Genomic DNA, 14,723 nt, shown 5'->3' with positions numbered 1-14,723 from the left:
AGTTGGTAATTAAGTGGTGTACGAAGACTAACTCAAACAATACATCATTATTTGAGTGGCTATAATGTACAATTGATAAAAACCCAATAAATCTGTTTTTTTTTTCAGGTTATACAGTGCGTATCAAAAAAAGGTAATCCAACTTTGGCGGGCTACTACTTTACAATTGTCAGCTATGGAGAGCTCAATGTTTTAATTCTAATGATATCACAAACCATCGAAAGCTATGCTGCCGGCTGAAAGCAATAACAAATTTACTTATTGTATATTATAGAAAGAATGGCCACGCGAAAGTAACAAGATTAATGCTCTGTTACTGGGAATTTGAAAACAATAATGACATTGTTTCCATTCCTGTTGTGTCGTTGGTTGTTGGCGTGTTTCCTTTCAAAGAGTGAAAGTAGTAGTAGGTTAATAGATGTCGGCGTTAAAGCTTGTACAATATAACAATATTGGTCACAGTTTATTATTCCGAAGGTTCATTTTTTCCCCCAAAGGTTCATTATTCCGGAGATTCGTCATGATATAGATAACCGGGCCCAAATTAGTTATTGCTGAAAGCAATAACACATTTACTTCTTGTATATTATAGAAAGAAAGGCCACGCGAAAGCAACAAGATTAAATGCCCTGTTACTGGGAATTTGAAAACGATAATGCCATTGTTTCCATTCCTGTTGTGTCGTTGGTTGTTGGCGTGTTTCCTTTCAAAGAGTGAAAGTAGTAATATAGTAGGTTAATAGATGTCGGCGTTAAAGCTTGTACAATATAACAATAGTAGTTATAGTTTATTATTCCGAAGGTTCATTTTTTCCCCCAAAGGTTCGTTATTCCGGAGGTTCGTCATGATATAGATAAACGGGCCCCAATTTGTTATTGCTGAAAGCAATAACAAATTTACTTCTTGTATATCATAGAAAGAAAGGCCACGCGAAAGCAACAAGATTAAATGCCCTGTTACTGGGAATTTGAAAACGATAATGACATTGTTTCCATTCAAAATTCAAAATGGTCACCTTCCTTGACCTAGGTCTAATTGGATGAATAGGAGAGCATGTATTTGGGAATTTTAGGACTTTAACTTGACTTTGGCCCTTTCATAAGTTTATGCATTAAGTAATTTTCAAGGTATGGAGAAAAAGTGCAATTTTTGTATTGAGTAGAAAATTGTTACCATTTTCATCTGGCCTTTGACCCTAAAATTCATAAGAGAATCACTGTCAGGCAGAACATGCATAAATATGTACTAAGTTTCAAGATACCATGAGCCACTTCCGAGACATGGAGGAAGAAGCAAGTTCAGCACTTTCTCTTGATCCTTGATCTTTGACCTTTTTGGCAAAAAAAAAAAAGAAATTGCCAGAGAATCTCTATTTTGGGTTATACATGCATACACCAAGTTTAAGTCCTGCTGGCATTGCATAAATATGAGGGAAATAGTAAAATTTTGAAGTGTTGCCCTTGACCTTTGACCCCATGAACCCCAAATTCCCTAGATAATCACTTCCAGTCAGTACATGCATAATATATACTATGTTCCATGAAGATCTCTCTCTCTAGTCACGTAGCATACAAATATGCAGGTGTGGTTCGGATGAGAGAACGCCATTGTCTGCGGTCAGCGGCAGCTCTGGTAGCCTCTGTAATGCTTGCTCCAGTCACCTGTTTGATGTCATCAAGCCAGCTTGCTGCGGGTCTTCCTCTTTTACGTTTTCCCTCAACCATTCCCTGGATGATTGTTTTCTGCAGGCAGTGATGTCTGGTAGCATGGCCAAAATATGTCAATTTTCTGGCCACAATATCAGCCCGTAGTTTCTTTTCCACTCCAAGCTCCTCTAGCACCCATGTATTTGTTCTTCTTTCTTTCCATGGTATCCTCAGTATCCTACGATAGCACCACATCTCAAACGAATCCAGTCTCTTCTTGTCTGCTGACTTCATTGTCCAGGATTCTGAGCCATATGATGCCACGGCAAAGGCTGTAGATCTTAGTAGCCGGACCTTGAGGGAGGAAGGGAGTTTACTTTTCCAGAGCTTTGTCATACTTTGTACCATATTCCGGGCCATTGCTAGTCTTCGTTTAATCTCCTGTGAGCAGTCCCCTTTGGTGTTTATGATGGAACCCAGGAACTCGAAGCTTTCCACCTCTTCAATGGCATCACCATCTAGAGAAAAGACACCATCTGCGAAACTCCGTTCTCCATCTACAACCATGATCTTAGTCTTTCTAGTATGCAGCATTAGCCCCCTCTCTTCACTTGCTATTTTTACTGCTCTGAGTAGATCCATCAATTCTCTTCTGTTGTTACAAACCAGGGTGGTGTCATCCGCATACCTGAGATTTGTTACCCGTTGGCCACCTATTGTCACTCCACCAAGGAAATCTCCCAGGGCATCTCTCATAATCCGTTCAGCATAGATGTTGAAAAGCTGGGGCGATAGTATGCATCCCTGTCTGACACCTCTACCAATCTTGAACCATTCTGTGTCACCTCTGCTTGTTCGTACTGTAGACTCTTGATCTTTATATAGCTTGCTAATGAGCTTCACTATATGGCTAGGAAAACCCATTTCTCTCATAGTGTTCCATAATTTTGCATGACAGACACAATCAAAGGCTTTGCTGTAATCTATAAAGCACAGGTAGAGTGGTACAGAGTGTCCTCGGCAATTCTCAATGATGTTTCTGATGTTGATGATATGGTCTCTCGTGCCTCTTCCTGCTCTAAAACCAGCCTGCTCTTCAGATATCTCATTTTCCATCTGCCGTTTCATTCTGTTGTTGATGATCTTGAGTAGTATTTTGCTGGCATGGCTTATCAAACTAATGGTGCGATGGTTTGAGCACTCCTTTACATTTCCTTTTTTAGGTATCGGGATAAAGACCGCTCTTCCCCAGTCCTCGGGCCATTCTACATTCCTCCAGATTGTGTCACATAGTTTCCACGTGATGTTTATGCCTTCCTCACCAGAGGCTTTCCATAACTCGCCTGGGATATCATCCCAGCCTGGTGATTTCCCGTTCCTAATTTCTCTCATTGCTTGGCGCACTTCCTCCAATAACGGGGGTGGTTCTAACTCTTGTTCCCCTAGGTTGCTGTTGGCAGAGTCTGCCTGGGTCTTCTGCTCGTAGAGCTCCTTGCAGTACTAGGCCCATCTGTTCTTTATGTCTGTGCTCTCTGTTAAGGTGGTACCATTTCTGTCATTGATGACATCTGACCTTGCTGATGGTTTTTGAGTCATTTTCTTTGACCAGAGCATACACCCTCTTAGAATCACTCCCTGCTCTTTCTATCTCCTCACATTTTCTCTCAACGAAGGCACGTTGATCAGCTCTAACTGCTTTTGACACTTCTTTGTGTTGTCTTCGCCACTCAGCCATATCCCCTCTCTTCCTCGCATCCTGTCTCTTGTCAGCAAGTCAGTTCTAATGTTGTTCTGGATAACCATGGTTGCCTCTTCTTCTTCTTCTTTGGGATGACCTCCTTAACTGTGCTTAACACTGCTTCTTTCATTCCTTCCCACAGTTCATTGGGAGACAGCTCTTCATCATCAATCTGAAGAAGTGCCTGAAATCTATTGCTCACACTAACAGTGTACTGTTCCGGTATGTTGTCTACATCAAACCTTAATGGTGGTGTCTCTTTCTTCTTTACTTTGAGCTTTAGTTTCAGCTGTGCAACCAGAAGCTGGTGGTCACTCCCACAGTCTGTACCTGGTCTTGTCCGAACACTGAGCAGTGAAGAGCGCCATCTTCTTTTAACGAGAATATAGTCAATCCGGTTTCTTACATTGTCCCCGGGGCTCTTCCATGTCCATAGTCTTCGGGGGTGCTGCTGGAAGAAAGTGTTTCCAACAATCAGGTCATTAGCTTGGCAGAAATCTTCCAAACTATCTCCACGTTCATTTCTTTCTCCCAATCCATATTTTCCGACGATCTTAGACTTGGTCACTGATTTGCCAATTTTTGCATTCCAGTCTCCCATTATCACAAGAACATCTTTGTTCGGAATCTTGTCAAGAGTATCTTGGAGCTGATCATAAGTCTTCCATGGCTTCATCAGATGCAGTAGATGTTGGCGCATAGACCTGGATGACGGAGATGTTAAATGGGTGACCTTCCAGTCTGAGAGTAATAATTCTTTTGCTTATTGGGTTGAAACCCAAGAAAGACTTAGCCGAGTTTTTGTCCAGGATGAAGCCTACTCCGTGTTCCCTCTTTCCGCCGTCTTTGCCTGAATACACAACTGTGTAGCCATCTTCGGTAGTGAAACGACCTTGGTTGAGCCACCAAGTCTCTGAAATACCAAGCACACTGATATTTTGTTCTCCCATTCGGGTTATGATGATCTCCATCTTGTCAGCATTCATTCCTTGAACATTCCATGTCCCTATAATTCTAGGTTTTCTCAGGTTTGTGCTGCTCCTTTCATGCACAGGATTATCGGCAGTATATTCTGCGTCCTTACAGCTGTGCCTAGTCGGTGCAACACGCTCCTCTTCCCCAGTAGCCATTGACGCATCATCTGGCCTGCGGGTCCCACCATCAGATGCCGGTTTTCCACAATGTTTACGAACTCTCATAAGAACTATCGTGGCCAAGAAAATGCAGTGGGTGGCCGGGTCCTTCTGCATTGCTGGATGGCCATCGTTGACTCTCCAGAGTCGATGCCCTTAAGATAGATCTTGTTTTTAGTTCCACCAGGGTGTCCAGCCACCCTCCTCACCATTCTCCAGTTGGAGACTGGTGGGTTTGCCGGTTTAGTCGCCGACAATCCGACCCTGAAACAGGTTGTACTGGGCTACAGGGTACCAGTAGCAGATCATCCTGACCTGACATGAAGATACCTTGAACAATATCCAAGATACAGAGAAAAAAAGTAAAATTTTAACATTTTCACTTGACCTTTTCACATTTGACCTTAACCTTATGACCCCAAACTTTTACCAGTGAATTTTAATTGGGTAATACCTGTATACACTAAGTTTCAAGAAAATATCTTTAGGCATTGCAGAGATATGAGGGAAATAGTGAAATTTTAAGCATTTGACCTCGACCTTTTGAATTTTGACCTTGAGCATGTGCACCCAAAAGTTGATAGGCAGAATTTCACCCCCAATACACATACATGCCAAATTTCAGGGTTTTTTTTTTTTTTTTTTTTTTTTTGTTACGCTGTCCACAAAATTCATTACGGACGGAGAGAAGGACGGACGGAAGGACGGACAACCCGAAAACATAATGCCTCCGGCACCACTTCTTGGCGGAGGCATACAAAAGAATCTAGATTACATAGGTGAAGTAATCTTGGAAGATATGTAAATATTGATATGTACGGTATTGAAACTGTCGTGTTGATTATCCTTATGGTACGTTACCACTCTCGTGGCATTCACTAAGCTGGGTCCACTTTCTCGATTCGCCCGAAATCGTTGTCTTACTCGCGGACTAATCGTGCTGATCATCAGATAATCAAATCTTGATGTCAGTCAAAGACATTGTGTTGATCGTAGTAATTTTTCAAACAGTCCAATAATTCTTCTACGATCAACACGATTACCACCATAGACCTCAAGATGTGATAAGCCATGATAAGATCACCACGGTCACTCGTAGACTAAGAATCGATTTGTGGTAGATAGTATACATGTATTAGCATATCGAGACTCGCGACAATGGCAACCTAGTGAAAGTGTTTAACGTGCAATGTCAATAATCTTTTGGGTATCGATCATGCACATTTATAGTTACTCTATCTAAAAAGGACCGGCGGACGAGTAGGGCATGGATATCTGAAAACATTGGATGGTGTATTTAACTCATGCATGAGTTGTTATTCCAGCGGAACTTACATGCGCTCTATAAAGTGGATTGCACGTCAGATGCGCCTATAGCAGATACACTTCAAATCATTTTAGCAAATTTATCTAATTATAATAGATGTCTAATTTCTGTGGAAAACATGAAAATATTGTATTCGTTGTGGTTAAACATTTACACTCTGAATATGTCTAATGTTTAACACATTAGTCATACACAAACATCCTTGAACACAAACACACACAACACAAAAGTATACAAACCTGCATAAATATAAACGTGGTATATATATATATATATATATATATATTTGTATATATATATATATATATATATATATTTATATATTTATATATAGATATAGATATATTATATATACATAGTTATAGTATATACATGCACACAAATATACATACACGCATGCATGGTTAATGTTCCCTCAGACATTTCCCTCATGTTTTATAGATCCATGGTCTACTTAACCATAACATTTTTTCTCTCTCTCTCTCATTTTTGTATAATATTGATTATTAGTCACTCCTAACGGATTCAACAACCAAGTTTACGTTGTATTGCATTTAAATCAACCCATGTAATAAAGTTAAGTGCATGAAATCATTTTTTATAAAAAAAAACAGAATTTGAAAGCGACTGGATTTGACTTGCAACTATTCGTTTTTATCAATGCCATTCCTTGGTATTTGTAATCTATCTATTAGTTTCTTGGCAATAATAAACGTGTGAGCAATATGTTTAAAAACCATCAGGCGAACCACCAAAGAATGAGAACACGTATGTGCGATCTTATCTTAAAAAAATTAATTGATTTCCTGCTAGAGCATGGTGAGAAATATTTCGCTTGTGCGGTATACATGTAACTCTTATTTCGACATCTAAATAAAGCATTCGAGTTTGATGTTCCATGAATGCTTTAATGGCGTATTGAATAAATTCACGAAATTCACGACTGAGCTCATTTCCCGTGCATGAATGCCTGTGTGTGATATTGGAGGTGTGAGTATGTGTGTGAAGATGATCAGAAGAATGAGAGTTGATGAAGAGAAGTTTGATTAATATCGATATGTTGGAAACCCCTATCCAGGTAAGCCCGTTTCGGCCGTCATGAAATTACACCTCTCGTAAGGCCTTTATTCTATTTGATGAAAAAAGACGTAAACTAAAAGTGAAGCTGAGTAGATCAAAGGTGATAGCGAATAAAAGATTTAATTTGCTTTCATATTCCACAAGATGTAATGATATTTAATCAATAATTTGGATGTAAGAAGTGATAGGGTCTCATACTTGCAATGATTATTATAGTATTACACGCGTTACGCAAGTGCGGCCGTCGACATTACCCTTAAATTTCTGTATAACCGTATTGAACCTTTTCCCTTTAATGTCGTGTAACTTTTAAAGGAATTGGTGTATTGAATAGCCGCTTTCACATAATAATACTTATTTATGGGGTTTAACTTAAGGAAAATTCCGATGTTATTTGTAAACAGAAATTAAATGTATGGAAAAAACATTACTGAAATCTGTATTTCTTGGGAAAAATGTAAAAAAAAAATCCTTCCTTAGTATTTCATAACAACAACTATTTATTACATAAAACGGGGTATCAACTTGTAGGAAATCTAATTCTCTTTAATATGATACCATTTTTATGGTAATTTGATATTCTTAACTAAAGTTATTCAAAAATAATCCGTATCCTAGCAACGGGCGGCGGCCATCTTAGAAGTATGCAAATTAGACGCACGCGCAACCCTTTTTCCGCTGGCGACAAGCAGATTCGCAAAATACAGGTTCTGACGATCTTCGAACACATTGTAGATTTTTTTTTTGGGGGGGGGGTGCACGGGGATCATTTCTGAAGAATAGTAACCCAGTATGGGCCGACATGAACTACACAGATACTTCCCTTCATTTTGTTATGAAAAAGTAAGATAGCCATGTTTCATTTTAAACTCTGAAAGGCCATTTAACAAGTTCTTTATTTCTTAGGGCTTTTAGCATAAGATTCTTCTTTTTTTTTCACTTTAATCTTCCAATAAGAGGAAACTGTCACGTCAAATTTTTTTCTTTAACTTTTTAATATCAGATAAGTTGTGATTTTGGAGGGAATCCAAAAAGACAAGAAACTGTTCATATGGGAAGCTGAATGGATTGAGTTTGGTAACACAGAATAGAAAAAAAAAACATTTTTATTTCATATAAGGAATAGAAAGTGTAATTTTTCTTTCTTTCTTCGCCGATTTCGATGAGATTTGATCAATAGATAGCAGTGATCTACAACAAACCCCAGATACAGAACCTACGCAATTGCGCGCGGAGACATTATAACCCTTAAAATAATATTGCTGTAAAACCTATTGAACCTTATCCCCTTTAATGTCGTGTAACTTTTAAAGGAATTGGTGTATTGGAAAGCCGTTTTCACATGATAATAGCTATGACTGGGGGATAATTTTAGGAAATTTCAAATGTTATTTGTAAATGCATATTAGATGTATGGAAAAGAACATTATAACCAAATTCCCTATCTTTTTAGAAAAATGCTAAAAAACATAATTCCTTCCTTAATATTTCATGACAACAACTATTTATCCCATCAAATGGGGTATCAGCTTGTAGGAAATTTAATTCTCTTCAAAATGATACCATTTTTATGGTAATTTGTTATTCCTAACTAAAGTTATTCAAAAATAATCCGTCTCCTAGCAACGGGCGGCGGCCATCTTAGAAATATGCAAATAAGACGCGCGCGCAACCTTTTTTTCCGCTGGCGACAACCGGATTCGGAAAATACAGGTTCTGACGATCTTCGAACATATCGTAGAATTTTGTTTTAGGGGGGGTGCACGGGGACCCTTTCTGGCTGCTAGACTATTCTCCCATGGGAAAACATTTTCGCGTAACAAAATGACAGACGGCCTAGGACCGCGCGCGCATAGTGAATTTTGCTCTGCGCGAGCGAGCGATCGATCGAGTGCGTTGTGCTGCATGCATGCTGCGCTGGTGGCCGTGGTTGCAAAGATCGCACACTGAATCTCTACGATCTTTGGTGGTTGACGTTGACGTATTTGACTAACCCATACAATATAACAGATAATGACTTTTGTTGTCGGGAACTTGTACCAAACGTTCCACCCTAAGGGTTTGAAATGCTATTTCGGGAGGCTATAAGTTCCGAGACTTCGTCTCGGGACTTATAACCTCCCTCAATAGCATTTCAAACCCTTCGGATGGAACATTCGGTATGTGCCCTCCCCCGCCAGTCATCATCTATATAATGTTGACCTTTCATTCAATAATGCTTGACAGGGAAGAAAATTATTATTTTCGTGGAGGCTGCTGGCTGCCCATCTTAAATCTTATCTTACATGCACAAAAGTTGCGTTAGAAGCTGCACATAACTCGTGATACAAAAAAAAATATATGAAAGAACAATTAAAACACACTGACATCTACAGATTTGTATGTTCTCCATATCAATTCTACCGTCACAATTCCAAATTAGAATTGTTTATTTTAGGCGTTAAAACTGGTGTCTTTGATTAGGTAAACAGTCTGCATGATTGCAGACAAACACTCCAATGAATATATTTAATGTTTGGGTATAGTGCATTCCCGTCGTATCAAGGCAAATACCCCCCCCCCCCCCCCCCCCCCCCCCAGTTAAATTCTGGTTAATGGTGAGGTTAGAGTAAAGATTAGGGTTAGGATTAGGTTAAGGGTTAGGATTAGGACTAGGGCCAGGGGAAGGGTCCGGGGTAATTGCCCAGGGGGTAATTGCCCTAGACCTTCTATTCCCGTTATAACAAACACGGTTAAAACAAAATATCGGTACAACGAAGTAAAATTCACAACCCAGAATTATCATCTAGATATCTTTACACAATTTATTTGTTCAGATATAACAAAAGAAAACTGCCTGTCCCGAGGACTTGAATTCGTTATAACGGGAGCCACCTGTAATGAATTGTTCCTCCTCATTTCTCCACACAGTGACTGCGATCTACGAATACACAGCTCAACATTCAGACGAGATGACGTTCTGCGAAGATGACGTCATCTACGTGACGGAAGTCTTTGGAGACGGTTGGCTGCTGGGTGTACGCAATGGTGTCACCGCAATGATACCGGGGAATTACGTCAAACAGAAGACCGTGTACATCTAAATAGCGCCCTCAAATTTGACAAAATCTACGAAATTCGACAAAAAACTAGGCCTATAGGGCTCACACCCGTAAATACAATGGACTGTCCCAGACCCCTTCACAAATTCGTACCAAAGATACCAAAATAAATGAAGAAAAAAATTAATTAAAAATCAATGATGTAGTTTGGCAAAAAACTGAATAGCTGTAGATATTGAGTATGAATTCCTCTACAAATTGCATTTTGGTTGGAAGATGAAAGCTTTTCTGGTGGAATTTGAGGGGACTATATTTCATTGGGTACGTGTACGGAAAATGGGTGATTTCTTGAGTGACAAGAACTCGTAGTCTGGCTTTGCGGACCCCTGGACAGAATTTTAACTGAATTATCCACCCTGAGAATTTGATGGATGAAAGGGTATATCTAACTTATCCAGGTTAGTGAAGCTGAAACATCTCATTTCTCCCAGCTATTTTACAGAATTTTTTGAAATTTGATTTTTAACACACATCCCTATGGGGAAATATTTATGGGTGTGAGCCCTATACTGTACATTCGAAGATTTTTGAATTTAGTGATCTTGCCCGCAGTCACATGCGTGTATTAGGCAAATTACTTGGAGTGAACATCGTATGGCCTTACAAGTCTCCCATAGACTTGCACAAAAGATTTCCCCTGAAATTCATTCGTTAAAATGAATTGAAAAAAAATAGCATGTTCCTTCTGTGATATTTTTCTAGAGTTTGTTTGGTAGATACTTTATTTTCTGCAAATCAATATATACATAAATTGAATAATCATGAACATGGGAAACATACAAAGTATATTTGAAACAGAGTCGTTTGACTTGCATAAACAACGATATAAAAGGAAATTAATGATATTACAGTATGCATGTCTATGCATAATGATGTAAAGGTCATAATGATGTAAAGGTGATGGAAAGTTTTATATCCCCTATGTTTTCCTATCTATTCAATCCTTTTTATAATGAATCGTTCACTCTTACGTTTGACTTTAGCATGTTTTAGTCGGGTTATCTTGAATATGACCTGGAGACTCTTTTTTTATAAGACCGTTAATGCGCCAGCAAACGTGCAAATTACAAAGCCCTTTAAAGTTGTCTTAGTTATTCATGCATTTTTTTTTTTCAAAATGCCATAAATGTTTCCAGATTGAAGTGATGAGATGGGGAAAATGACCCGTAATTCTTTCTAAAGGCAGTTTGGCTCTCACGATATCAGCTACTTAATGAAATTTAAACTTTGTATAAAAAATATAAAAAAAACGTGAAAAGAGTGGTATAGGTGAAAATAAGTTCAGATAGTCTAATTTTAAGGTCGTGCATTCAGAACTTTTCTTTCTACCCAATAAATAGTATATTTTCAATAGACAGAAGTGTCAATGAAGTTTGGGCATGGACAAGTTTCTATGGACACCTTATATCTCATGACTTCTGAGGTTGGAGGAAAAGTATGGTAAATATCGTTATTGCACTTGCCAACTTAAATTTTAGTATAGCAAAGCGGAGAAGACTCTACATTGATTCTGTCGTCATTTCGACCTTTTAGGCTTCTTTGGATAGCATATGTGTAGCAAAATTTACCTTGTAGAAAGTGTTGAGGTGCATATCGTTTGGCATGCCCAGAGCCTTTAGCTAAACACGGTATATGTTGGTCAAATTTGCAGCTACGATAAATCTTCTCGCATCTTCCTGCCACCGATAATTGGAAGATTCCTCTAAGTGCCTAGAAATATACCTCAGATAATCCATCCAGATTGATTTGAGAAGTCATTACCCAAGATTTGCCTGAGAGTTTTGCACCTTCGTATTAGCTGTCTTCTGCTTATTGTATCATGTCGTATTTTACTCAGTATTGCAGTGCGTGCAATATTTGACGTTTTATGTATAGACGATGGACATGAAAAAGTTAAATATTTAACTTCAAATTATGAATGTGTCAGGAACGTTTTGGTGGAGGTGCAGCGACGTAAAACTTAACGACTGTAGTTGCAAACTAAGGCAACTTTTGTGACACTGTACAAACTTGTGCTATCAAATTATCATAGTGTGCGATTCCGATCGGTTGATAGGATCAGCGGTTGGTCGTTTTCACGTCGACGATTTATAGCTGACTTTCAAGCTTCAGAGCTCTGGAATGTCTGAAAACGTCACATTTAAAAGCCGCGATCACACTGGCAAAAGATCGAGAGCTTAAAGATCGCGATCTTTAACTTCAATGCGATATTTTGCCAGTGTGACTGCTGGTATAGTTGCATACAGTGTATGTAATGCATTATACTATATTGTGGAACTATTTTTCCCCATTATTCTTCGTCCGTAAAAAAGGCTGCTCTACTAAATCCAACTTTATACACTGATGATAAATTGGAATGTACAAAGCTACGATAGATTTATACAAGATTACCGTGTAATGGAAAATGTACCACTTTAGTGCCCCCTAGCGGATTTTTAAAATCGTTGTGCTTCAAAATATACGTGTTATCCGTCTGTGTGCATTTTGTGGAAGCTCTTTACAACTCATACGCGGAACAGCTCATGTTTTTTCATAAAGCCTATTTATTGGATGTATAGCTGATATTATTTTTCGCACTGCAACATTTTGTATAATTTTCGGAAATGATTTTGCAATCGTATAAACTCTTTATTGGCTTGTAAATGCTGTATGATCAATAGTATTGTTTTTTTCAATGCGCATGGACATTTTACTTGGTGCATACGTGAATTTTATTGTCATGATGACTTGCTAATACAGTAGATAGCTGACCCATACGATGAAAACTTAAGGAACGTAGGATACATTATGTTTGTTTGTTTTTTGCATTGTAGTTGTTATAGTCTTCTCTTTTTCCATGACAAACATTATGGTTGTGCTGCTGTACCTTCGAGTACCAAGGTACTAAGTGAATATGGACAATATTACTGGTAATATGAACCACTGTTGTGGTAAATTAGGACAAGGAAACGTTTCAATTCTCCTGTTTGAAATGGCACTGGTTGAAACTGTGTTTAGTAGTTTTTGAAGAACTTTCCGTTATGAACAAGTTTGGATACAAATATACAATGTTGCTATAATATCTTAACTGCCTTTATCCTCCTTCTCTATATATTTTCTCTCATTTCTTTAATTGATGCTTGAATTGGGGCTATGTCATCCCATCCACGTTCTGAATTGTTTTAGTAACCAGAATCATGTACAGTACAGGATCATTGTTTTATATGCCGAAAATCAAAGAAATTGAATGTTCTTTTTTGACAATAAACGCCTTACACCGAATCATATGGACATCGTGTGAATATGGTTAATTTCTGATTATTACACATGTATTTCTGTTATTATTTAAGTGTATGATTATGGTGACGGTACCCATGCGCAGTGCTTCAATGAATACGCTATTTAAACAACCGAATTAAAAACAGAAATATTGGATAAATACAGTCATAACTATAAAAAAAAAATGCGCCTTTCTGGGTTGCCTTTGGATCAAAGTTGCTATTCTGTTGAGTTTATTGCAACAGTATATAAAGCAGTGACATCGTCATTTTAAAGAAAAAATAAAATCATTAAACGCAAACATCTCTCCATTCTAAGAATTGTTACTACGGGGATGTGTTTGAATGAAGACTTTAAGCGTATTTATACAGGTCTAGACGTCTCGAAAAGAAAGCGCAGATGATCGTTTAAATCGCCCCCGCTACAATAAAATTGAAATTACAGTCATATTCAGAGGTTGGATACAGGAAATGGTTTCTTATAAGGTATCATTATCTACCCATCCCTTTCCCCTAATACCCTGTGGCATTTGATAGCGGGGGATGTCCGTGTACACAGTGTTGTACTTTGTTGGATGTGGTTGGCTTAGATTGTTTGTTTGGCATTTGCTTGTATCTTTTTTTTTATTTCATCGTCTTCTTCGGGGGATATTTTTTAGGTAACTTGCCATGTTCACTGGTTTTCCATTCTGGGATACGTTATGTTCACAATATAAATTTCCTAAAGCCTCTTCCCTCAGTCGTCGCGTATATACACCATTCTCCACCCCACCCACTTCGAATGGTGGGGATGGTGATAATGATGATGATGATGATGATGATGATGATGATGATGATGATGATGATGATGATGATGAGAAAAAACACATACACAAAACAAAAACAAAAAACAAAAAGTAATGAGAGACGGTCAAGGATACGAACAGGTGACGGGACGGCACTACTTTTGCTAGAACGGAAACCAATCTGATATACATCCTATATTCCCACTTTATCAATGCAATTATATTTTCTTGTTTGTCCAGTGATCTTATGAAAATGAGATCCAGCAAAATTTATCCAGATTACCAGGAAAGCAATTATCCTGATAGAGCAGTCTGTGCGCCCGGAGAATATGCACTAGCCGGAACTGAAATCACTTGCATCAATAATGAACCTAGGCCTATAATACATGTACAAGATCTGGCCGCTTTGGATATACCTTGCTCACATTTGTCGTGAAATATTATGCACTTTGGACGTTAATGGCAACCGAGCGACTCTCGATATTGGATTGTGTCCGCCGACGCTTCTTGATTTTCTTTAATTCCATCTCAACGATGGAGGTCCAGTTTACCTTTGGGAGCAGTGATTTAAAAAATTTCAAGATATCACATTTGATGCATATGTGTAGGTCTGTTGTATAACAAAACATCCTATACCATATAAAATTTTCGCAATA

At 38.4% G+C, this 14,723-nt stretch overlaps 1 protein-coding gene across 1 annotated transcript in view; it reads left to right on the top strand.

Moving 5' to 3' along the window:
• LOC139713912 (uncharacterized) overlaps positions 1–13,205 on the top strand; it is a 28,689-nt gene extending 15,484 nt beyond the window's left edge. The window contains exon 6 of the mRNA XM_071625633.1: positions 9,835–13,205. Coding sequence (XP_071481734.1) covers positions 9,835–10,007 — 173 coding nt within the window. The 3' untranslated portion in view covers positions 10,008–13,205. The remainder of the gene's footprint in view (positions 1–9,834) is intronic.
• The last annotated feature ends 1,518 nt before the right edge of the window (positions 13,206–14,723 follow it).

The sequence above is a fragment of the Diadema antillarum genome, unplaced genomic scaffold (assembly GCF_040938485.1).
Source record: "Diadema antillarum isolate AM-2024a unplaced genomic scaffold, OU_Dant_1.0 seq00002095_RagTag, whole genome shotgun sequence".
NCBI lineage: Eukaryota > Metazoa > Echinodermata > Echinoidea > Diadematoida > Diadematidae > Diadema > Diadema antillarum.
Note: the sequence above shows the minus strand (reverse complement) of the source record. Positions and strands in the feature narration are given on the sequence as shown.